The sequence below is a fragment of the Mus musculus genome, chromosome 12 (genome assembly GCF_000001635.26).
Source record: "Mus musculus strain C57BL/6J chromosome 12, GRCm38.p6 C57BL/6J".
In the NCBI taxonomy this organism is placed as follows: Eukaryota; Metazoa; Chordata; class Mammalia; order Rodentia; family Muridae; genus Mus; species Mus musculus.
The window spans coordinates 98,557,648-98,581,830 of NC_000078.6; the positions used below are offsets into that span (position 1 = coordinate 98,557,648).

The 24,183-nt window shown below is 45.9% G+C and overlaps 1 protein-coding gene across 8 annotated transcripts in view; it reads right to left on the reverse strand.

Annotated features, from left to right (window-relative positions):
- The window catches only part of Kcnk10 (potassium channel, subfamily K, member 10), a 148,782-nt gene extending 128,216 nt beyond the window's left edge, over window positions 1-20,566 (reverse strand). For 2 of the 8 annotated variants that reach the window (NM_001316665.1, NM_001316666.1), the window contains exon 1: window positions 16,510-17,065. In NM_001316665.1, coding sequence (NP_001303594.1) covers window positions 16,510-16,561 — 52 coding nt within the window. In that variant the 5' untranslated portion in view covers window positions 16,562-17,065. The other 6 variants (XM_030246941.1, XM_011244181.2, XM_006516257.3 and 3 more) reach the window with 6 other exon arrangements.
- Between the last annotated feature and the right edge of the window lie 3,617 nt (window positions 20,567-24,183).

Sequence of the window (24,183 nt, forward strand, 5' to 3'; positions counted from 1 at the left end):
AACAATAGCATTAACACAGCACTAAAGGGCTGCTGAGGTCATGCAAGAATGTACAGACCCAAACTAGAAGGACCTCAAGTCTAAGCATTTAAACATGTAAAGAAAAAGAAAAAGAGAAGTGCCCGATAGGAAAGCAGGGAGTAGACAGACTAGTGAAAGAAAACCCATCCTGTTGCAAACCAGAATGAAGTATTTTTTAAAAGGCTAAGTTGTCCTTCTAAAAGTCAAAATTGCTTCCTAGTATCCAGGAAGATGGGGCAGATTATTGCCTGCGACTTTTATTGTCACCTCTCTCCTTTTCTGCTGTCACACCCAGTTTTATCTAAAGGTTGGCTATATGGCAATCTATCAATAAAGATGGGCCCCACTCAGAGAAGCAAGGAGTGAGTCTTCATTGTTCTGAGCTAAGGAGGATGAAACATTCCCCTTTGCTACTGTGGGATGGAGGTTATGTGCAAGAAGTCTATGAAGGACTCTCAAGAAAATAAAAGGAAGAAGTGGGAAGGAGGAAATAGGAGAGAAGAAAAAGAGAAAAAGAACAAGAGAATAGAAAGGGAATAAGGAGATGTGATAGTTTGAATACGAATGGCCCCATAGGGTCAAATATTTGAATGCTGACTCACTAGGGAGTTGAAAGGATTGGAAGGACTAGGAGTTACTTTTGTTGAAATAGGTTTCCTTGTTGGGGAAAGTGTTTCATTAGGGCTGAACTTTGAGATTTCAAAAGTCCATGCTAAACTCTCTCTCTCTCTCTCTCTCTCTCTCTCTCTCTCTCTCTCTCTCTCTCTCTCTCTCTCTCTCTCTGTGTGTGTGTGTGTGTGCTCAGCTACCTATCTAGCACCATACCTGCCTTCCACCATGCTCTCTATCATGATGATAATAAACTAACCCTCTGGAATTATAAAGTAAGCTCCCAATTAAATGCTTTCTTTTATGAGTTGCCTTGACCATGGCGTCTCTTCACAGGAATAGAAAAGTACTAAGACAGGAGGGAAGAAGAAGTAAAGGAGGAAGAGGAGTAGAAAAAAATGGAAAGGATGGGAGAAGAAAGGAGGAAAGAAAGGAAATATCTAAGGAGGGAAGGCTAGGGAACTCCCCTCACCTCCTCATTTTCTTCTGTCTTTGGAGTAAAATGGCTTTAGGAGTTCTGGGTCTTTGTACTGCCATTCAGTGCCTGCACTGGTATTATGCAAGAAAGCAGAATAGGAAATTTGAACAAGCCAACAAGAACAAAATTCTAGATGGTATTAAAAAGTAACAGAACCAAATCTTAGAATGTCTTCATTTGATGAGAATCTAACTTTCTTAACAGCCAGTGCCCATATTGTATAAGGAACTTCTAACACAATCTTGGCAACATGAAGTAGCGTTTGTTTATTTGTTTGTTCTTTTGTTTGTTTGTTTGAGACAGGGTTTCTCTGTACCACCACCTGGCAGCATTATGTATCTTAATCATAGTCAAAAGTAACCAAACAGAGGAAGAAGTCCTCATTGTGAAAGCTGACCCTGGGAAGCAGTGGCCACTTAGAAGGTGAAGTAAGTAAAGGTGGCGACCATAGACCACTCTCTCCAGAAATAAAGTGGTAGAAAGAAGAGAGGAAGGTCCAAGGAGCCGATAGGTGATACAGAAGCCTGTTTATACAGTGATGGGGATATTCGTGTAGAGAAGAGAGGATGCCCCAAAGAATAAAGGATTCCCGGTATAAGTAGGAAAGATGATCTTAAAAGGACATACTTAATTCACTGAAGAATTAGTGTTACTGGAGGGTACAGGGGCAGGTAGCCTGGCAGAGTCAATCATAGTAAACAAGGTTGCTCTGACCATGTTTTCCCAAGATTTATAGAGTGCTTGAAATGCAACCTGTCTCTCAAGACCTACCTAAGGCTTTCCTCCAAGTCCTTTCTGACTAGAATTCTTAATTCCCTCCTTCACATTTCCTCTGTAAGAATGCACGTGTGCACACACACACACAATATATATATATATATTATAAGAAAGAATATACACACCTAAGAATAGATATATATTCTTATGTGTGTGTATATTCTTTCTTTTTTTTTGGTTTTTTTGTTTGTTTGTTTGTTTGTTTATTTGAGACAGGGTTTCTCTGTGTAGCCCTGGCTGTCCTGGAACTCACTCTGTAGACCAGGCTGGCCTCTAACTCAGAAATCTGCCTGCCTCTGCCTCTGCCTCCCAAGTGCTGGGATTAAAGGTGTGCGCCACCACCGCCCCGCCTCTTTCTTATAATACATATAATATATTCTTATGTCAGTAGATGTCTCTGAACCACGAGACAAGGACCAAGTCATTAATATCTCAGTATCATTATCAATCACAGAGCCTGACTCCCATGTTTATAAATATACTAAACTGGAATGAAGTCTCAGTGTGATAACATGAGAAAGGCATTTGGCTTTCATTAATGTTCACAAATTCTATTTCTATTTATTCTCCTACCTGAAAATTTTATGTGGATCATCTCACAGTCAATATTTGTGGTGCTTTTGTGGTCATTTGCAGGCCTGGAGTAAGCAATGAAGGTGGGGGATCCAGTTGCCTGGCACACCCTCAGCTGGAGATCATCCAAGCTCTTCTCTGCCTTCTCACTTCAGCTTTCACAGTCTAAGCAACTATGTTGTTTATAATCTATTTATGATATCACTCCCTAAACTCTCCAAGCGTCACATGGCAGTGTTACCTAGTGTTCCTATGTCGGAGATGACAGTAAGGGACTTCAGAGAAAAGCTAGCGTGCTGGATAAGCTTCATCCAGGCACATTGACAAGGCTGTAGCCAGGAGTCCAATGTGAAATGAGCCAATCGTATAAAGTCAATAGGATGGTGGCCCATCCTAATCACTTGGTGAGAATGCTGTGACCAGAGGCTGGCAGGGACCTAGCCCTGTGCTTCCACAGTGGCAAAGGTTTTCATTTGTTAATTCACTATTTGTACCAACTTTGTAGAACAGAACAATTACTGTAAATAATGACAATCAACTGTACTTCATTTTCCCCTCTCCTAAGGAGGAGAATTCTGGAAACAAACTGGTTTGATGAGGTCACATGAGCACCATCAAGCCTTGGCTTACCACAATTTTGTGGCTTATTTGCCAGAATTGGGACTCAAGAAAGATGTTTGGGGATTATATCCCTTAAGAGCTGTTTGCCTTAGTGACAAGTTAGGTATCCTGAGGTCCTGTAATCCATTCTCTCTCCTCATTCCACCATCAAAGCTGGTGCCTGATGCATACGGCAGAAACACAAGGAATAATAGATCTTCACCATATGTCTTCCTCTGAGTTTCCCAAGAAGCTAAACCTACAATAAGATTTTGAATACCAGTAGTTTTTTAGGATATATACATATTTTTTAAAGCATTAGGGAATTAGAGAAGAGAGTCACAGATGGGAAGGTTGCTAAGAAACCAATAAAAGGCACAGCATCAAGTGAGTTATCACTGATAGGAAACTGAGGCCCTGTACCAAACACACTCCTGAGTTATCCCACCCACTGCTGAGGGAATTGGGGTGTTGGTGCACTGTATCCTGTCAGTTGTGATTTGAGGGTCACCCTAGATGTTCTAGCTCCCCAGTACTCTCCACCTTCCATGGGAGCAGCAAAGATGAATCCAACCAAAGAGGGACAAAAACATGCCAGTTAGAAGCCTGTCAGTAGCCAGATGTAATGTAATGTAGCATATCTGCAATGCCAGAGGCTGAAAGAGGAAGGTGGCAAGTTCAATGTGAGCCTGGGCTACATAGTAAGACCCTCTTTGTGACAAGTAAGAACTCAGAGAGTGCTGAAAGGGTGAGAGACAAGACTGGACACTGGTGAGTGTGTGTGAGTGTGTGTGTGTGTGTGTGTGTGTGTGCGTGTGAATGTGTTGGGTCACACTGAGCTGGTAGCTGCAGCTATATACCAACCATTACCAGAAGTGGGGTTATTTTCATGAGAAACCTGCAGGATTCATTACTTTTTCTCAAATCTGTGTCTAAACACCTGTTAGGAGCAGCATGAGGGGTGAGGTGGTTACTTTTGAATCACTGCGATCAAAATACCTGCCACAAAGAACTCATGCGAGGAAAGGGCTCTCCTGATTTCAGTGATTTAAGCCCATGGTGAGGAAAACACATGAAGAAGAAACACATGGAAGTTCCTCACACCACAGCAGTCCAGGAAACAAAACAGGACCTGAGCAGGAACCAGGCCATAACCTTCAAAAGTCCACCCTTCCTCCTAACGTACTTTCACCAGCCATGCCCGCATCTTCAAATTCTACAGCCTCCCAAATAGTACTACCAGCCGGAGATAAGGCCCTCAAAACATGAGCCTACAGGGAACACGGTAGATATAGCCCATGACACCGACGGATTTCTTTCTGCTTATTGTCTCAGAGGGTTCAATTCATGCTGACTTGTCTTCACGCATCCAGGCAAGACATCATGGCAGGAGGAACACATGACAGAGAAAGCTCTTTACCTCAGGTTGGACAGAAAGCAGGTGTGTTCTCGATACCTGGTTTTAATCCGTATCTCTAGCAATGAATTTCTCACAGTGCATCATAATTACTCGACGAGGCGCTTGTCTCAATGACCAGACTGTGACCTCTCTGGGTCCCCAGACTTGGAACTTTTTCATGTGTCTGTGTTCAGTACCCAGCCCCATTTCTGTTTGCGCTCACTCAGTGAGTGTTCAGGATTACCAGATGGATGCACAGCAACCGCTGGTGCGTAAGAAGCAAAGGCATCCTGGGACAGTCATGGGAAACAGCAATGCATGTAAGAGTGGACGGTGAGACAAGGACTTAGAGAGTTCCTCAAGTCCAGCCCCCTGTGGCTGTCTGTTCTGCCCCTCTTTATAACTGGGGCTGAATACAGAACTTACTGCCTGATAAGCCGGCATTCATGCTCCTACGGAAGCTGTGTTCTCACCCTGCCAGAAAGGAATCAATGTCTCATAGTCTCTCATTAATTCAGGCTCGGAGGAGGACTTCTGAGCTGAGGCCACAGGGACAGGACAAGCAGGGAGGGGGGTCCCATTATAGTCAAAGGAAAAAATACAACAATGTCACAATACCTCTGGACATACCGGGAACAAAGCGGCAGCCGGGGTGGAGGGGATGCTGGCAATCTCTATTAGGCCCGTTATGTTGGACCGACAGCTGTGTGCTTCCAAGAATCATTTGAAGTTAGGAGACTATGGACACGCCATAGCTTTTCATTTATTGATTTGTTCACTCCGTGTGCATAAATTACCATAAAATCAAGGGCTGAGTGACAAACCCAGAGAAAAGATTCTTTCAAGTGAGAAATTGAATATGCAACACCCATTGCTCCACAACACACCCCCTTTTTGCATAATTGGTTCTCATAAACCAAAGATGTCATGAAACGTTTTCCCCCAGACTGTATGGTTTTTTTTTTTTTCGATTTCTATGAGTCCTATAAGAAGGCTCAAATGTCCCAGCACCATTGTAGCCACACAGCAGCTATCCAGCATAAACACTTGGCTAAATCCATTGTGTAGTTTATAAGTGGTTTAAATAATCTTTAAAATAAACTTTTAGTATCATCTTCCCATGTCACACTATTCCCGAAGATCCTGTTATCCTAAAAAAATAAACAAGCAACCCATCTGTAACCTGCTACATTGGTCACCATGTGGCCACCATTCATGTCACCACCCTTAAGTCACCATACCACACACAAGTCAATATCTGCAAGTCAATATCAAAATCTCCTGACAAAAGACCAGAGTTTGCCAATCTGTCCTCGTTGAGTTGGGAACGGTTGTGAGTCACAGTTGTAATTACATCTGCAGTGTGTGCCACCTATGAAACTTTTCATAGTAGAAACACAAGTGCTGACTACATTCTTCATATGTGACCTGGCCTGGGTCATAACGAATCCACTGTGGATCCAGGAACTGAATAACGGGACTTCTAGAACCCTCCAGGTTCAATTCCCAACATCCACATGGTAACTCACAACCATCTGTAGCTGCAGTTCCAGGGGATCTGACCTGGTCTGGCCTCCACAGGCACCAGGCATCCATGTGGTAAAAACCCCATACACATAAAATTAAAAGAAGAAACAGGAGTGGGGCCTCTGGAAGTGTACAGTTGGGAGAAAGTTTAAAGTGCCAGTGTGGGGGCTGAGGCTGTGGCTGGGTGGGCAGAGAGCTTTCACCCATGCCCACATATAAAGCCAGTGTGGTGTCCCATGTCTGTAAACCCAGAACAGGGGGTCACAACAGGTAGGTCCCAAGGGTTCAAGGCAACCCAATCTGGCCAATCATTGAGCTCTAGGTGCGGCGAGAGACCATGTTGCAAAATTAAAAAAAAAAAAAAAACAAAACAAAAAAAAAAAAAAAAAAACAAAAAAGGATTGGGGGACAGGGAGGGAATGGATATCCCAAATCTAACCTCTAGGCTACAAATGTTCCTGTATTGGCAAGCAGGCATACCTGCACACAGTTGCAAACACAGACACATGGACACACACACATGCACACACATGCACACATGCATGCACACAAGCACCAATGAGACAGTGAAATGAATCAGTGGGTGAGGATGCCTAGTACCAAGCCTGGCTATCTGAGTTTGATCCCCAAAACCACACGTCGAAGAAAAGAACCTACTTCCACATGTTGTCCTCCCATCTATCTGTCTGTCTGTCTATCTATCTACAGTCAAACAGACAGATAGACAGGGAGAGAGAGATAATGATAAATATCACAAAAAATAAATAAAAATAAACTTTTAATGTTTAAAGTGCCAAGGAAGAGAGAAGAGAATCTTGTAGGGAGAGAGGGAATTTCCAGGTTGAAAGAACAGAGGGAAAATAATAGGCTGGTGGGGGGTGGGGGTGGGGGTTACCATAGCATATTGGCATCCTGAGACTCTTTCAGCCCTTGGTTACCATGGTTACAGACAACATAAGAGCTGGCTATAGTATAAGATTGGGGCTTCAAGCAGCCTCACAGAAACCCCTCTCGCCCTTCCTTAGACCCTGTCTTTGTCACTTTGTATGGAAAATGACATACTCAACAATCTCCAGCTCCCGACCCCTCTCAAGTCCACAGTGGCACCCAAAGACTCCATACGCACAGTGTTCTGTGCAGAACACAGAAGCCCCAGGCTTCCCTCAAAATACAAATCACATGAAGAGTAAACCAGATGTGTGGTGTTGGCTAACTCGGGAGCTCTGATGCAGCCTACTTCCAGGAAACCATTTAGTCAAGATTACAGGGAATATGCAACTCTTTGTCAAAAAGAATACTTACTGGAAAAATGACAGGGATTGCCAACTGTCCTCCTCCACCAGCTTGTCACTGTGGGTGCCTGTCACCCCAGGCACACTGTCCCTGCCATCTTAGTGAACTATCAACTCGTGTTTCAATCGCACATTTCAGACCGTGTTGTCATTGGTATGGCCACCCCAACCCCCAACACTTGGAATGCACAGACCAGAAACTCTCCTGCTTTTTCTAGTTTTATTCAAGAACAATGAGTACAGTTTGTTTTGTTTTTTGTTTTGTTTTGTTTTGTTTGGGGGTTTTTGTCTTGTTTTGGGGTTTTATCTGTCTGTTTTGAGACTCACTATGGGTCCTCATATAAGTAGCTCAATATACTTTCCATTTTGATAGTGGAGGCAATGAAACCCAGGGCCTCACACGTAACAGGCCTGTCAAATATTGGGGTTATTTGATGGCGGGCAATACAGTAAAATACTAAGGTTTTGTGCAGACTCTCCAGAATGAGCCAAATAAGCATCATTCTGCAAAATTATTTCACAACCTGCCACGGATGTTGCTGCTGGTGCTGTTACTGCTTTTGTTGCTAGTACTTTGACTACATTGTGTGTGTGTGTGTGTGTGTGTGTGTGTGTGTGTGTGTGTGTGTGTTGTTTTTCACTGTTTGAGATTGAACTCTAGGACTTTTATGACCCAGGCACGCCAGCGGCGAGGACTCCACCCCTGGGGTACAGCCCCAGGTGGACCTGGATTTTCTTTTTGTCCTTCAGAGCCTTTGTTGAAACTGAGCTGTATCCCACAGAACACACTTTAGGAAATACTATCATTTTCCAGTTTATAAACCATAGTTACATTTATCTCAATTGATCATCTCAATAGCTGCAAAGTGCTACCATGAACTGTGTTTTGTCCAGGAAAAGAAATTAAGGCACAAGAAGGGTAAGTGACTTTTTTTTCAAGTCCACACAATGGTCTGGTGTCAATACAGCAACCTAAATAGACTAAAACATCCAGGCAAGAAAGTCAGAAGAGTGATAACTCAAACTCAAATATTGTGATTGCAAACTATATGTTCTTTCTCAGAGCAGCCTAGACTTCATAAACCCGGACTGAGAATATTGGGGTGCTAAGAGACTCCTAATAGGGGTGCGTCTGCTGTGGATCACCCTCCCTGGCAACCTGGACAGTGCCCCAGATGCTTCTCAATTCTGGATGTGTCGTTCTGCTTCAATTCATCTTCATAACAAACGTTAGCCACAGCTAAAGAGGCCAAGTCAAAACGAGAAGTTTTCCCCAGTCAGCTAACACTAAGCAATACAGCTCAAACTAAGACAAGAGTGATCTATGGGAGGAGGAAGGGACTCCATTGATCAACAACTCAATTCTCTTCTTTTCTATAGGAGCAGCAGAGACAGCCCAAGGACTTAGATGATCCCACTGTCTGCTGCCATGATCCATAGGGAGACATCTTACCTTGAATCTAAGCTAAATGGTTATAATGTGCATTCATTTTCATTCTAATACTGAATATACTAGACCAGATCGGACCTGAGTCCTTTCTATATGGTCTCAACTTCTGCTGTGAGAAATGAACGCCTTTAGCTTAAAGCGACATTTCTCAACCAGTAGATTACGGGTCAGGTTGGCTTGTGATTAAAATGGGTGAAAAACAAACCATCTCCAGTTTGAAACAAAAAAAAAAAAATGACAATACACTAAAAGGGACTTTTTAGCTTTAGTCTCCTCTTATCATTTCTTTAAATACTCACCTAACTTCTTGGACTTCCTGGCTCCCACAACAAAGTTGGTAGGTACACAGTTGTCAAATATCACAACTGACCCCTGGATTCTCTGTTCGGCCTGCCACGCTTAGGTTGCACTAAGGATGGGTAAATTACGGGGCTCCATGAGTTGAATGCTCACTGTGCTGAGGTCAGGATCCCCCCCTCCAACATCTATGTAAGAGCTCTGTGTGGCAACACACATCTGCAACCCCAGCACTAAGACTATGAAGATTCCTGAAGCTTCTGCCCAGACAATCTGGCCCAAATGACTTCCATTTAGTGAGCAACCGTGTTTGTTGATAGATAGATGATAGATAGATAGATAGATAGATAGATAGATAGATAGATAGATAGATAGATGGATAATAGATAGAGAGTGATTAAGGATGTCACTCCCTTAACCTCCATGCATACGTACATACATACATACATACATACATACACACACATAAACACACACGTGCATACATAATAACACATGCACAACATACACAGGTTAAATTACAATACCTATCTCTATCCTGATAGACTGTTTGGTTGTAATTCAGGAAACCTCTTGTCTACTAATCTCTATAAGATGTTCATTTTCTATGCAGTAAACTTGTTTCTGGCTCCTGCCCCATAATTACAAGGACTGGCACTTCAGATCTGCCTACTAAGGCCACTGTGGACTGAAAGTTTCTTTCATCTGGAAACAGCCTCAAAGTTTCTTCTACTATCTGTTTCAGAGATAAAAGTCCCTATCTTGGGTCCCTGGGGAAGTGGGGAAGTGAGAATAATTTACAGAAGCAATAGCAAATGAGATCAGAACTCTTTGAGAACTAGGTAAGGACAAAGGAAGGAAGGAAGGAAGACAGGAGGCAATCTCCGTGATGGCTGCTTGTGTATGGTAGTAACAAATCCCATTTACTTATAGGGAAGCAATAAGACTGAAATTATACCCAGAATTCCCTGAAATCCTATCTGGCTGATAATTCTACTGTCAGTATTTACTGCCCACTCCGCACCACCACCACCACCACCACCTCTCTAGTGTTTGGATAGCAGAGGAAAAGCCCTTCATAGTCACCCCTTTTTTGGCAAGTGGCTGTGGTCCTCGCCCCTTCTCCAACCTCATGTAGAGGATAAGAAAGTCGGGCTTTACAGTTGCTCTATAGCACTCAGTTCCAGACACTAGGAGGAACAAAATAAAAATCTCAAATTTCATCCATAAACCACAGAAACATTCTGTAAACATGAGGGCTCTGCTTTCCCCCGTTCTTGGTGACAGTGATAAGTCTCGTAGTCAACGCTGAGCTTCTGGGAAGGGCCCAAAGGACCGGAGTCCAGAAAAGGTTGGTTCTTAAAGACAGAAATAAGCCATGCGGGTGTAAAACAACATAGTGACCTCATTCCTGGCACCACTTTAAGGTTCCACAACAAAGCCTTCAGATGGGCCCGAAGCAGATCTAACTCAGTGTGACCCACCCACTATGTACCCCTCTTAACAAAATCTGAGAAGAGACCATCATTTTTATTCACCTTTCTGCTTTTACCAAGGGACTAAACTGGGCAAATGGCTTCTTTCTGCTTTTTAATCATTTATCATTCTGGGTGAGTGTGTGTATACATGTGTTGCCTGAGTGTGTACATATGCATGAATGTGTGCTTGTGTGTATGAGAGAGAGGGAAAAACAGAGAGAGACAGAAAGACACAGAGAGAGGCAGACAGACAGACAGAGGGAGAGATTCACAGTAGACTAAAAGTAAAAAGCAATTCACTAGCTCATTGTGCCTGTAGTAACCTTCACACCATATCTCAGCTATGATTGAAGTTTCCCAGTTGGAGGCAAAACAGGACTGTGTTTCTCAAATACGCCTGATTTAAGATGAAGCCAAAGCATGGTGGTGACAGAAATGGGATGGACGGCAAGGGTCCACATGCCCTGTCTTTACTCCACAAAGAAAGAACTAACTGTGCTGTAAAAGAAGCTCAAACCAAACCTCAGCCCAGAAAAATCTCTGGAACATCACCCTGCTGTACTTTCTCCGCTAATTATGGTGATTTGGGGCTCGTTATTAATTGCATTTGGAATGCTGATCTTCTGAAAGTTGGATATTAAATCAGGAATAGATGATTTCCTTTCCAGAGAACCTAAACTGTGCAAATGTATGTTTGAAAACACACTAATGAAGACAGCACTCACGGGGCCCCACCAACTCCATATAGCTCCCTTTCACCACAGACTGCTATCTCCTTTGCCAGGATGGAAGGTAGGGTCCAACCTTTACATGCTGATCCATGCTGTAACATGTATGCAGCCTATGCAGGTGCAAGTTGCTGAAACAGGCCACAGCTGGAGACCCACTGGCCACCTCCACTCTCTCAGGGAGACTTGTGAGTGTATTGTGGAGTAGGAAGAGGGGGTGACCTTGAAATTGATAAACCGTGGAGGGAAAGAAAGTGTGACTGATGGTACCCTGGATAGAGAGGTCAGCCTCTGTTCCCTACCTATTTGAAGTCTGAGGGTCCCAAAGAAGTTGCTTCCCTTTTTCTACATCCTAGCTTTCCCGGCAGCAAGACTAACACTCTTAATATCTGCAAAAATAGTTTCTTGAAGAATAAATGACATCATTTGTAAAAAGTGTTCTGTAAACTGAAGAGTGCTACACAAAAGGTGAGGGATTTTTCTGGAACTCCCCACTGAAAGTGCAGCTTTTTAAAGAACCCAGCTCCCGTTCGGAGGTTTTATCTATTTCTTAAGTGTATTAAAGTGCCTGAAAATAGCCACAGATCCACTATTAGCTGAATGAACACTGACCAGATCTTTGTCTGGCTAGACACACCCATCTGGCATCACTACCTCAAGGCTCACACGGCCTTTCGATTCCTGGAGAAAGAGGGGAAGGAAAGCAATGTGCTACATGGGCTTGAGAACCGGGAAGGAAATGAGACTGAGAGGAGGAAATGGGGAAATGGATGTGTGTTCTGGCACCATGCTACTGAAGACAGCCTTCTTCTTCTTCTGGTTTTATTTGTACTTTGTGGTTTGCAACTTTGAGGCGTCTAGAATTTCATGATACCAGAACCTTGGATACCCTCCAGTCCCTCCATTCACCTGTTTATTCATCATCCAAACATCAATAGATCTGTCTCTCCCCCCCCCCCACCTAGCTCCCCCCTCGCTAATCCTTCCCTATCTCCCTTCCTGTCTCTATTCATCCATCTATCTACCCATCCGTCTGTCCATTCACCCATCCACCCATCTATCCGCTAAGTTCAAGTTCACCATTCAACAATGGGTTTATAAGTGACTAAGGTTTGCCAGGTACTTCCTGTGGCACTGGAGTACAATTTTGAACAAGATGACGAAGCGCCTGCTCATGAAGCTCGAGGGCTAGCAAAGGAGTTTGGCATCCAACATAGTGTGTAAGTAAGGTGGCTCCAGACTGCAACTGCCAGGAAGAGCCCTCAACAGACGACCCATTCTAGAACCTGACAGAGACAGGGAACTGGATTCCTCAAAAAGGGCAAGAAAGACCTTTCAAGGGAGGTAGCGTGTGACCTGAGAGTCGCATGGTGGAAAGGAGCCAGGTGTGTGAATATTCACTGTGAGCAGCTCAAAGTACACATGCAGAAGCTCTGTGACAAAAAGCAACATGAGTCCTTTACAGAAAAGGAGAGGGGGTAAAAGAAAAAGACAATCCATTGCCTCAAGTACCCAAAGGTCAGAACAAGGGTGGGGTGGAGCAAGAAGACGGAGAGGTACACAAAGAGCCCACAGGTATACAGAGGTCATATCCATGACTGCTTTCTAAATGGAAAGAAAGTAAGGCCCAGAGAGGCTAAGTGAAGACCCCAAAGTCACACAGCCAGTAAATGACACAGCTGCTTCCAGAACCTAATTCTTTTCTACCCCCGTGTCTTGAGTTTTCTCCACTATATTGATCCACTTGCCTCAAGCCCTGAGAACATTCTGCATTGATGTTTCTAGGGCTTAAAACTTGCTGGAGCAGCATACAAATCTGGAGTAGGCAGGAGAACACCAGTAAATGATTCTGGTGACTTGGCATGACTACCCCTCCTCTGCCTAGCCTTCTCCCTCTTTACTCTCTTCCTTCTCCTTTACCTCCCTCCAATAAGTTTTGACAGTCCTTGAGTCGGAAGACTCACCAGGCAAGAGCCAGATGTCCCAAGAGTCTATTAGACACATGCTAACAGAATGATTAAGAGTCCAGATTTTAGTCCAGCCCCACTACCTACTAGCTGTGCAATTCTGAGCAAGTTGCTTGACCTTTCTGATCCACAGTTCCCTTATTTTTAAATTTAGGACAATACTTTCCTCCTAAACTGCTTTCAGCATTAAGGAAACTAATACATGAGAAGCATTCAACTGGTATCTGGCACATAATTCTAAGACCCACCCATGGCCAGACTCTAGTCACCTGCTCCTTCGGAAACAAAAGATATGAGCCAGATCACGGCAGAAAGCGCAGTTTCACGGTGTCCTGGCAACAGCAATGGTCAAGTAGGACAGTAACTACTTGACCAAATAAGAACTATGAAAACTGAGTCTGAAGACTGACTCCTCTTCCAGAGGACCCGAGTTCAATTCCCGGCACCCACATGGCAACTGGGTAAGCACCTGTAACTCCAGTTCCAAGCGTGATCTCATGCCCACTCCTGGCCTTCATGAACACTTCATGCATGTGGTACACACGTGAAACACCCATACACATAGAACTAAATGAAGAATGTTTTAAATAATGAAAATAATAAGATAACGAAAGCAAACCAGAAGGGGACCCGTGAGAGGGAGGGAGTAGGAGTGGAGTAGGGTGTTGGGATGTAGAATATAAATATGAGTAAAGTATAATGATACATATGAATGAAGATGCCATTATGAAACCCATTCCTCATATGTTAGTCTTTTTTTTTTCATTTATAAGTAAGAATTGTGAGCATAAGTGATGGGAGCAAGCACCTATTCTGGCTCGTGAAATGCTGTTCTTTTTATTGTGGTGTTTATTTTTAGCGTCTGTGGTTGTAACTATAGATGTTACTAGTATACTCTTCTTCTCTGTCTCAGGCTGTGAAACACAAAAAAATTCATGAGAACCACTTGTCACGGAGACACAAGATGTTTCAGAAATAAGTTTTCAAAGCCAGCATCAGAAACACAGTCCCTTGATGTTCCTAGCAAAAGCTATCTACCCCCCCCGCCCTGTTAACTGCTGCCCCCTGGGGCCATCTCACCCTAGAATGCCCCCCACTTCTCCACACCAGTCCTGCCCCAGCTGCATCCTGGTCCTCCAAAGTTCCACCTGGGTGCTTCCTTCACAAATCCTGTTGATTTCAGGTCACCAAAGCTTCTCCCTGCATCATCTCTCCATCCTCGATGCCACTGCCTTGGCTAGTGCACCCTGGCATGTGGTCCCTAGAATTGCAATCATCTTGTGCCAATGGTTCTGAAACTTAGCTCAGATCACGTGACTCCGGCTTGAACCTCTTCAAGGCTTAAAATAAAGACCCCTCTTCCTCAATCCCAAACCTGACTCTATCACAACCAACACCGGGGCTTTGGAGATCCCCAGCCATGCCTCGCAGCACGAATTCCTGACTTTCTCTCTCCTCTAGGCTTAGAGCACTGTTTTCAGCTCCTCAAATACACGTGTTCCTTCTGCTCTGTGAACCTCTGCTCTGAGGTTCCCTCTAAGGAAATAGAGCCTCTTCTCACTGGCCTGGCAACTCCCACTCTAGGTGCCAGTACCATAAGGGTGTCATTTCCTCAGGAAACCTGTCATCCTTTCCTCTGGCCTTTGCCAATCTGCTTGTTTTGTTTCAGACAGAGGAGAAGCCTAAGTTGACTGGGAACTCACGAGGTAGCCTCATGTTAATTAAGCTCAAACCAATGGAAATCCTGCCTCAGGCTCCCAATTGCTGGCAATACAGGCAGGACTCACCACACCCAGCTTCAAGGTTTTCTAGCAGACTTTCTTAAAGCCTCTTGGTGCCCACAGAGCATGCTACACTTTGAATTCCTAATGCCACCCTACAGTGACTAATTTTGACCTGACACCCACACTGTAAACTCCAAGAAGACAGGTATTTTGCCTGCCCTCTTCTGACTATATTTCCAAGTCTCAGACTGTGCCCGGTGTCAAGTATGTATTTGACGAATAAATCCTGCGATGATTTAAAATAAAAGCCAAACTACCAGGCTTTGTAATTTCCAGAGATTTGGAGACCAAACAGAAGGCTGAGGCTGTACTGAAGGTATTTACAAACTGAAGGGCAATACCTCTTCATTCACTCTTCAGTCAGGCAAGTCATAAGACATTTTCTTCAAACATAACTTGCTTTCCTGGATCTAGTCTGAGGAAGGGAAGAAATGAAGTCATAAAAGAAATTGAAAGGGAGGAACTGAGCTGAGTGGGAATTAGATGTGATCAAGATATATTGTATAAAACTGTCAAAGACTAAATAAAACAATATTCTTTAAAAGAAGAAATATAATCTCTCTCTCTCACACACACACACACACACACACACACATTTTAACTCCAAGACTCACTCAAGCGCTGCCTATCCTACCCAATTCAGCCTGTATATGAGCTAAGAGGTGACTGGACACACTGTTTCAACTTGTCCCGCTCCAATACTATTTACAAAGAGCCACAATATCTATACATTAACATGTGGGGCAGTGGCCAAGACCAGGAGTATGGTGCACCCACACAACCTGCCTTAATACTCTTTACAGGAAGGGAAAGTGAACCCACACTCCTAAAAGCATACCAAACCATTGTGTGCGTGGGCACGCTGTAGGTTACTCCGTGAGCCCTTCCCAGACCCACCCTTGTGGAGAAAAACCACTCCCCACAGCCTTTCTACAACCTGAGCCAAAGGAGCCTAGTCGGCAGGATTAGTAATAAGACAGAGCAAAGACTCTGGAAGCCCCTTGGGCTCCATTATGCTTCATGCCCTATGAGAGAAGTGCTACCCCAGGGACAGCTGGGGCAGATCGTAGCCTCACATGCTGCCAAGAAACCTGTCCCTCTGAGGACACGCGGGCCATGAGGCTCAGCTCCAGGTCCAGTGAGAGTCACCCCACCCATCTGCCAGAGAGAGACAAAGATCACTAGAAACAAAGGACACACACACACAGGCACACGTACATGCACATTCACAAAGTCAAAAGCAAATACCAACACTTGGTATAATTTCAAAACAAACAGCAGCTTGGTGTGTCTTTAAATAGACGGTGAAACCATCCTAGAGGGACAACGACTATGTGATCTTGACAGGCGCGATCTGGGTTCCGAACCCACGCTGCCTCCGCCCTCCTCCCACCCACGCTGCAGTTGTCAGGCGCATTTCCCAGCCTCAGGACGCATGCTGCCTGCCGGGAGCAAGCCCATCCACGCCTGCCAGTGAGGCACCAGCAGGTGGAAGAGAGCCAGGGTAGCCCGAAGTAGGCAATACCAACCTTTAGGATCCCAGTTCACCTGCTTTCTTGGCGTCTCGATTGGAAATTTCATTGCTCCGTTGCCCACAGGGGGATGAAATGAAAAGAATCAAAATAATAATAATAAAGTCTTCAAGATTTACAACTCGTCGGTTAAACAGACCAACGGAACAATTTGTGAGGATGGAGGAGCACTGAAGTGGCTCGTGGGGAGCCCCAGAGAAAGACAAGCGGGGAAAATACTAGCAGAGGAAAGCACCGAGCACTGGCTTGGTTGGGTGTTTGCACCGGTTAAGGGGGTGGCCAGCTGCTGCCCTTGTGGGTGAAAGAAAAAGTAAGATCGGATGCTGAGGGTGGTTCCGAGAGGATCAAAGAGCCGGGCTGCTTCTGCAAAAGCGCGGTAGGCAGATGCGAGGCTGAGCAGCCGCCGGGCGGAGGCCGGAGTGAAGCCCACCGCAGCGTCCCTCGGGTCCCCAAAGGCGTGTTCGTACCCCCTCTCTCGCATCCACACACACGCACACACACATACACACACATCCATACATACACGCACACACACACACACAGGCGCGCGCACACCGGGCCGCGCGCTCGGGCGGACACGTCAGCCTCGCTCGTCTGAGCACAGAGCACTCGCCCCTCCCCAGCCGCGGCTCCTCGCCCCCGGGCGACGCCCCCCACTCTCCACCCGCTGAAAGCCATTGGACAGAAGGATGGCGCGGCGCCCCGGGGAGCTCGCGGCTAAGGCGACCCTCCCCGTGGCGCGCTGCAGGTGCCGCGCCACTGCGGGAGAACGCCGGGCGCGCGTGGACCCCGGACACCCGGGCTCGTCGCTGGGCGGTGGCGGACCTGTCCTTCCCCGGGCTGCGCGGAGACAGCGAGCAGAGGGCGCGGCTGCTACTTACTGACGCGGCCGCAGCGTGCTCGGTGGAGTTGCAGCCGGAGACACGCTTGGCTGCCTGGAAGGCTCTGCAGGAGGCGGAGGAAAGGGCCTGCCTGCCGCGGCCCCACCGCAGACCTCGGCCTGGGGGGGGTGACCTCCTTTCACCGCTCCCACCCCGGGTGCCTGCTCTTTCTCTCTTGTCACTTCATTTTTGGTACTCCACTCCTTGCTCCCCAGCGTGGTCCTCTCGCCTGAGTCCCGAACCCAGGTCCCCACGGCGCTCCTGAGTGAAGGAAGCTAACACCAGCCATGAGCCTTTTGTTCTGGGACCGCTTGGCGCTGGCTGCGATCTCATCGCGCGCCTAGTTCCCCAGGCACAGCTTGGTCTCTTCCCCAGCTACCTGTAGCTGGACTGGGGCTCCTGCTTGGAGGCTGGGGAGATGGGCTGGGGAGAGACTTTGAGGCCCAGGAGGAAAGAGGAGTTGCTAAGGTTTGGCGACTCTACTTGGAGAAGCTAAGGAGGTGGCCCGGGAGCCCTTGAAAATCAGCCAATGGTGGGTGCAGGAAGACTTCAGCCCTCAGCTGTGCTCTCAGAGAGTTAGGGAGATGCCCCACCCCATTCTCCCCATCCTGGAATCCCTAGGTGGGTTTATGGTAAGAAAAACGCCAGAAACGGCCAACAGTGCTCCGGTGCTCTTGAAAGAGCCACCCAAGTATCCATATGAATTCTGCTTATAAGTTCACTGGGGTGCCTAGCAACAGAGACTTGCACATAACAGACACTCAAAATAATTAACAACAACAAAACTAATAATATATATGCTAAAGGAAGTGTAATGTTTGCTAAAGGAAGGTTTGATTAGCTCACTGTGGTGTTGGATAGGAAGTTCAACTCAGACCCCTGGCCTATAAGTAAGTAAAATCTCTTATTCATTCAGCATCTACATACCGAACTCCTTCTGTGTGCCATCACAGACCTAGGTGCTGGCCACCTGGCAAAGGGCAAGACTGGCGTGGGTGTCCTTCGGAGAACACGTGCCAGGAGGTCAGATTGATGGTTACTGCCTTAACTTAGGGAAGAAGAAGTGACAACTGTCCTATTCCCAAGTCTGCCAGCTGCGGTCCTCAAAACCTACACTAGCTTGGCATTCAAGATGCCTTGGAGGTTCATGGGAGGCCTGGGTCAACTTATCAATACACATACACACACCACCACCACCACCACTACCACCACACTTCTCTACGGAGCTATTGTGGGAAGTGCTTTGTCACTGACTTCACAAGCTGCCCAGACACAAGCTTTGAGTTCTCTGCAGACCAAGTTCAAGGAAAGCTGGCACCACCCAGAGATGCTGTTCTGCCTCCTCGGCCCTTTGGATGGCTTCCCTGAGTGCATTGGAGAGAGAGCAGCCTCCTCTGGGCTGTTTCCACACTTTCCCCTCCTTGGACTTCGAGGATGAACAAGACATTAACATAAAGCAAATTGAACTAACTTGTGCATTTCTCAGTTGTGAGCCCCAGAGAAACTGGTATGCATAGGAATTCTTTACCCAAGCCCACAGAAAGGAGACTCTCAGAAGCACTTTCATGCCTCTCTCTACCCTTTCCTCCCTGCATCTCTATTGGAATCAGCAAAAAATCAACAGAGAAGCACATCTCTCCAAAAACCCCTTTAGGTGATGAGGCAAAACAGCTTATTTAATGCAACTTCACCTTCTCTCGCCTCTCATTCTCCATCAGCTTCCTCCATCTCTCTGAGGATGCTCTCCCTGGCCTCCTTTTTACAGAGTCTGCTTAGGGGAATAAAAACCACCCCCAGGATCATGGAGGGGAGATGGAGACCCCAAGTTTATCTGACCCCAAGACCCATCATTTCTATACCAAAACCTTGGGGTACAGGACCATGAATCTGACCAGATGTGTTCTTTTGAATAATGATGATCCAAATATTGGGTTATCCAAACGTCAGCCCCTTTCTATTTGCATAAGGAACTGGGCTATTGTGCAGTCGAGGGGGTCAACATTAAGGGATTTTATCACTGCCCAAAGAACCACTCCTTGGAACAAACTGCAGTCTTCTGATGCATTAGCATTCAGCCAATCAACAAACACGGAGCATTCCCCCATGTCCAAAGTAAGTTGCAGGTCTTCCTTAAAAGTGATTTTGACCTCTAGGTGATAGATGACCTCCCCACCCCAGTAGCAGAAGGACAGTTATGGGGAGGCTGGGAGACTTAGGGCAGACCCTACTGGCCCAAGAAACAGAATTCATACTGATACATAGCTTTTGGTTGGGTTAAAGTCTTGCTCTGGCCACTGGCATGGGGGAAGGTCTCTGCCCTGAATCACTGGATCCCTTCGCTCTTGCCTTTCAGGGGCCATTCACCTCTGGGGCATCCCCTCATCCCCACTCTCATTCTCAAAGACAAGTTTATGGGGAGGGAGTACAAAAATAAAAGAAATCCCAGTACCCTCCCTGATGCGTGTGAAATTAAATGCAATTCTTCCAAAACTGAGATGCAAGACCACCACCCCTCAAAGAAAGAAAGAAAGAAAGAGAGAGAGAGAGAGAGAGAGAGAGAGAGAGAGAGAGAGAGAGAGAAAAGAGAAAAGAGAAAAGAGAAAAGAGAAAAAAGAAAACAGCACCCTAACCCATTAGCTAATTAGCACTCTTCGTGCCCCCACCCCACCCCCTCCCCGCCAGTTTCCATCACTGCCAATGTACATTGATTGGTTGGTTGGTTATTTGGGGACTCATTCCACTTACCCAAAGGAGGAAGAAAGAAGTAACCTATGTAGGAAAAATACATCCACAAAAAAGGCTGCGCGGAGTGGTTGGGTCTCGCTCTGCGCCACAACAACTTCCATGGCTATCGCTGCGGGCCAGTTAGAGCTGGTGGAAAGAGCCCGCCTCGGGTTTCTGCCGCAGCAAAACAAAGCGTCTGAGGGAAAATCTCCCTGCATTCGCTCGCAGTCTCCAGCCAGGAGCCCCTGGCTGGCAGCAGTGGCGGCCAGAGTGCACTGGGTTTTCTGCCCCTGTCCCTGCAGCTCAAGAGTAGAGTTGCCGCACTCTTTAACGCTAGCTGCATGGCCCGGCGTGGGAGGGATGGGGAAACCCCAAAACCTCAGTCATCTCTGATGACGAAGTTTGCCTGAATTGGCAAGCCCTTAAGCATTCGCTTCGCCGCCTGGGCTGACACACTGAGACCTGAGGGGGCAGCTAGTTACATGGGGCGGACAGCTCACACAGGGAATCACTGAACACTGCTCCGAGGCAAGGCAGGAGAATATCCTGGGACAGCAAATCTCAGAGAAGCATGAAACAGCTCGGGGGATCCTGCTTCGCAAAGGGGAGAGGGGTGGGTCTGATTAAAATCTACTTTAAATTCACAAATAGGTTCATGGACCTGCATAGAATTATTGGGTTTTGCCATTCCTCTCCCAAACCCAGAGGAAATCCCCGTACTTTAACCTTTTCAAATACATGAGGGATAACTTCAAGTCCTCTTTTCAAAAGACTTGCATTATGGTTTGTATGTCATTTTATGAAGATATCACCTGAATAAGCAAGCAAGCGCACCCACCCACACGGGAATACATCCATTCATTATGGAATGGTTATCCATTAGCACTAACTTAAATTGCTACCAGAACTATCCCTCCCCACCTCCTCCCCGCATGGCAGTGTCTCCACATGTCTCTCAGTATTCAGTGACTCTTAATGTTTTGCGTCCCAAACATCATCTGGGAAAGCTACCTGTAAGTTTATGTTGCTCTCATCTTGGGCTGTGCTTTGGCTTGGAAAAGCCAGAGACAACTCCTCAACAAAAGGTCAGAGGGTGTCAGGTAGCCCTGGAAACGTGGGTCTGGGATGCCCAGTAATGAACTGTGTGCGCACATCCTGCAGAGTTATTTTGATGACTCAAAGCTCTGATTAGGAATTATCGAAGGCAGCATAGTATGCGTTCCCAAGATGTTGTAATCAAAACTTCGGTCTGATGGAGATATGTCATCACCAGGCACCATACCCGGCCCTTGTAAGCACTCTCTGTTTTAAATCCTAGCCCTAAGAGAATAATGTTTAAACTTCCATTGGGCATCGTGGCAAACGTCTTACCCAAAATGAATAGTCAAAGTCCTGCTTCTCCTGTTACAGGGACCATCTCCCTCCGGGTTACTACCAAAACATAAACTCAAAGATTTGGGGTTTTTTTTTTTTTTAATTTTGCTTTTTCTTGGTTTTATTTGGGCTTGTTGTTTGTTTGCTTGTTTTTTTCTGGTAAGAGTTTAAGCTAAAACTAACTTTTTCCTTCAGCTTTTTATTTTGAAAAGTTCAGCCAAGGCTGTAACCTCCTCACTTGGGAGGCTGAGTTGAAAGTATCACAAGTTCCAGGCTTTGCCTGTGCTACAGCGCCGCCGGTTCAATGACAACCTGGATAACTTAGAGAGACTGTGTTACAGAGTAATTTTAAAAGGGCTATAACTCAGTAGTGAAGCACTTGCCTAGCACACATGAGGCCTTAAAAACCAAACCACAGGCCGGGCATGGTGGTGCACATCTTTAATCCCAGCACTTGGGAGGCAGAGGCAGGCGGATTTCTGAGTTCGAGGCCAGCCTGGTCTACAAAGTGAGTTCCAGGACAGTCAGGGCTACACAGAGAAACCCTGTCTCCCTGTCTCGAAAAACCAAAAAAAAAAAAAAAACCTAAACCACATCTCCACCATCACCACCAAAAAAAAAAAGGAGGTGGAGGAGGAGGAATAGGAGGAGAGGAGAAGGAGGAAGAGGAGAAGAAGAAGAGGAAGAGGAGGAGGGAGGAAAGAGGAGGAGGGAGGGGAAGGAGGAGGGGGAGGAAGAGGAGGAGAAAGAAGAAGAAAAGGAAATTATCAAAGGTGTTGGTTTAAAAAGAAATCATTGCTGTGGGGCCTGGGAGGGGGCTCAGTGGATGAAACATAGGCCTGCGGATCTAAGTTCAGATCCGTAGACCCCACACAAAGTCAAAGCCCCCACCTGTAATCCCAGCTCTTACTCTGAGACAGGAAGTTGAGATAGGAAACTCCCTGAAGCTCCTGGCCCACCTAGCTTGCTTTGTGACACAGAGACTTCATCTCGAACAAGGTCCAACACTCTCTAGAAATGGCCCTCTGACCTCCCTGCTCACACGCATGCGTGAACACGCACAGGTAAACATGCGAAGGTTTTTAAAAGGCAGTGTTATGGCTTAAATGTTTGTGGCATTCCAAAAATGTTGTTAAAACATAATCCCTAGAGTACTGTTATTAAGAAGTGAGGTCATCACAGGGTAATTAATGTAGGAGAGCTCCGCCCTCGTGAGCAGGGTTAGATCCTTTCTGAAGTGCTTGCAGGTGCCAGGAAGGCCCTTCTTACCCTGAGCCACATGAGAATGCAGCAGGAAGGTGCCCTCCTGGAAGCAGAAACAGGTGCTACCGACTGTCAGACTTGCTGGCCCCTTGCTCTTGCACTTTTCAGCCTGTAGAACTGGAGAAATAATTTCTATTTGAAAATCATCCTTGTTATAGTGGCTCCAACGGACTGAAACAACCAGGATGTAATCAATGACTGCATTTGGTTGCCATGCCTACCTAGGGTATTCTTTGATATCCATTGGGGGTTGGTTCAGGACCCCCATGGATTCCAAACTCCAGGAGTGTTCAAAGGTCATGAAAAAATGTCAGAGCGGTTGCATCCTCTCTTCTACTTATTTTTAAGATTTATTTTTATTTTATTTTTATGTGTATGTGTGTCTATGTGCATGTGGACATCCATGTCCTAAAATGTCAATAGAAGCCTTTGGGCCCCCTTAAAAGTGGAGTTCCAAGAGTTTATGAGCTGCCCAATGTGCGTGATGAGTACCAAACATAGGTCTTCTGAAATAACAGCCAGTGATCTTAACAAAGGAGCCATCTCTCCAGCCCTCCTCTCTTCTACTTTAAGCCGTCTCTAGACTACTTACAAACCCAATACAATGTGGGTGCTGTCTGAATAGCAGTTAGGCTGTGTTGTTTGAGGAGCAACAGCAAAGAGGAGCATTCACTTGCTCAGTACAGACACGGTTTTTCAAAGGTTGGTTCAATCACTGGACTTGGGGCCTCCAGAGAAGGCAGGCTATATTCCATAGGACCATACTCTAGAATCATTTCTTTTCTCAGTCTTGATGGTTTTTAAGGTTTGTTGTGTTGTTATGCCTTTTTGTTTTGCTTGTTGGTCTCAGTTTGAGGTTTTTGTTGTTGTGGTTGGTTGTTTGTTTGTTTGTTTGTTTTTGTTTGTTTGAGAAAGGATCTTCTTTGGTAGCCCAGAGCTGTCTGAAATTCACTATGTATCCCAGGCTGGACTCAAACTCATGGCACTCTCCCTGCCTCAACCTTACAGGCAGGAGCCAGCATACCCAGCATAGAGATTTGTTTATTTTTATTGTATGACTATGGGTGTTTTCCTGCATTTGTTTGTGCACTACATATGTGCAGTCCCTGTGCCACAGAGACCATCATATCCCCTGGAACTGGAATGACACACTGGTGGTGAGCCATGCGAGTGCTGGGAACTGAATCTGGGCCCTTTGCAAAAGCTACTTGTACTCGTAACCACTGAGCCATCTCTCCAACTCCAACATTAATGTTTTTATAAAGAGCACCCAAAAAATAGAAAATAAAAATAAAAGAGCCCAAATTCAATTTTCCTTCGGCACGCACAGAAGGTATCTTCGTTTCTTATCCCCCAAAGGCAGAGTTTCGATGAGTGTTTTCACACATGCATACTGAGGTGGCAGGCACAGCTGACATTTATTAGATTA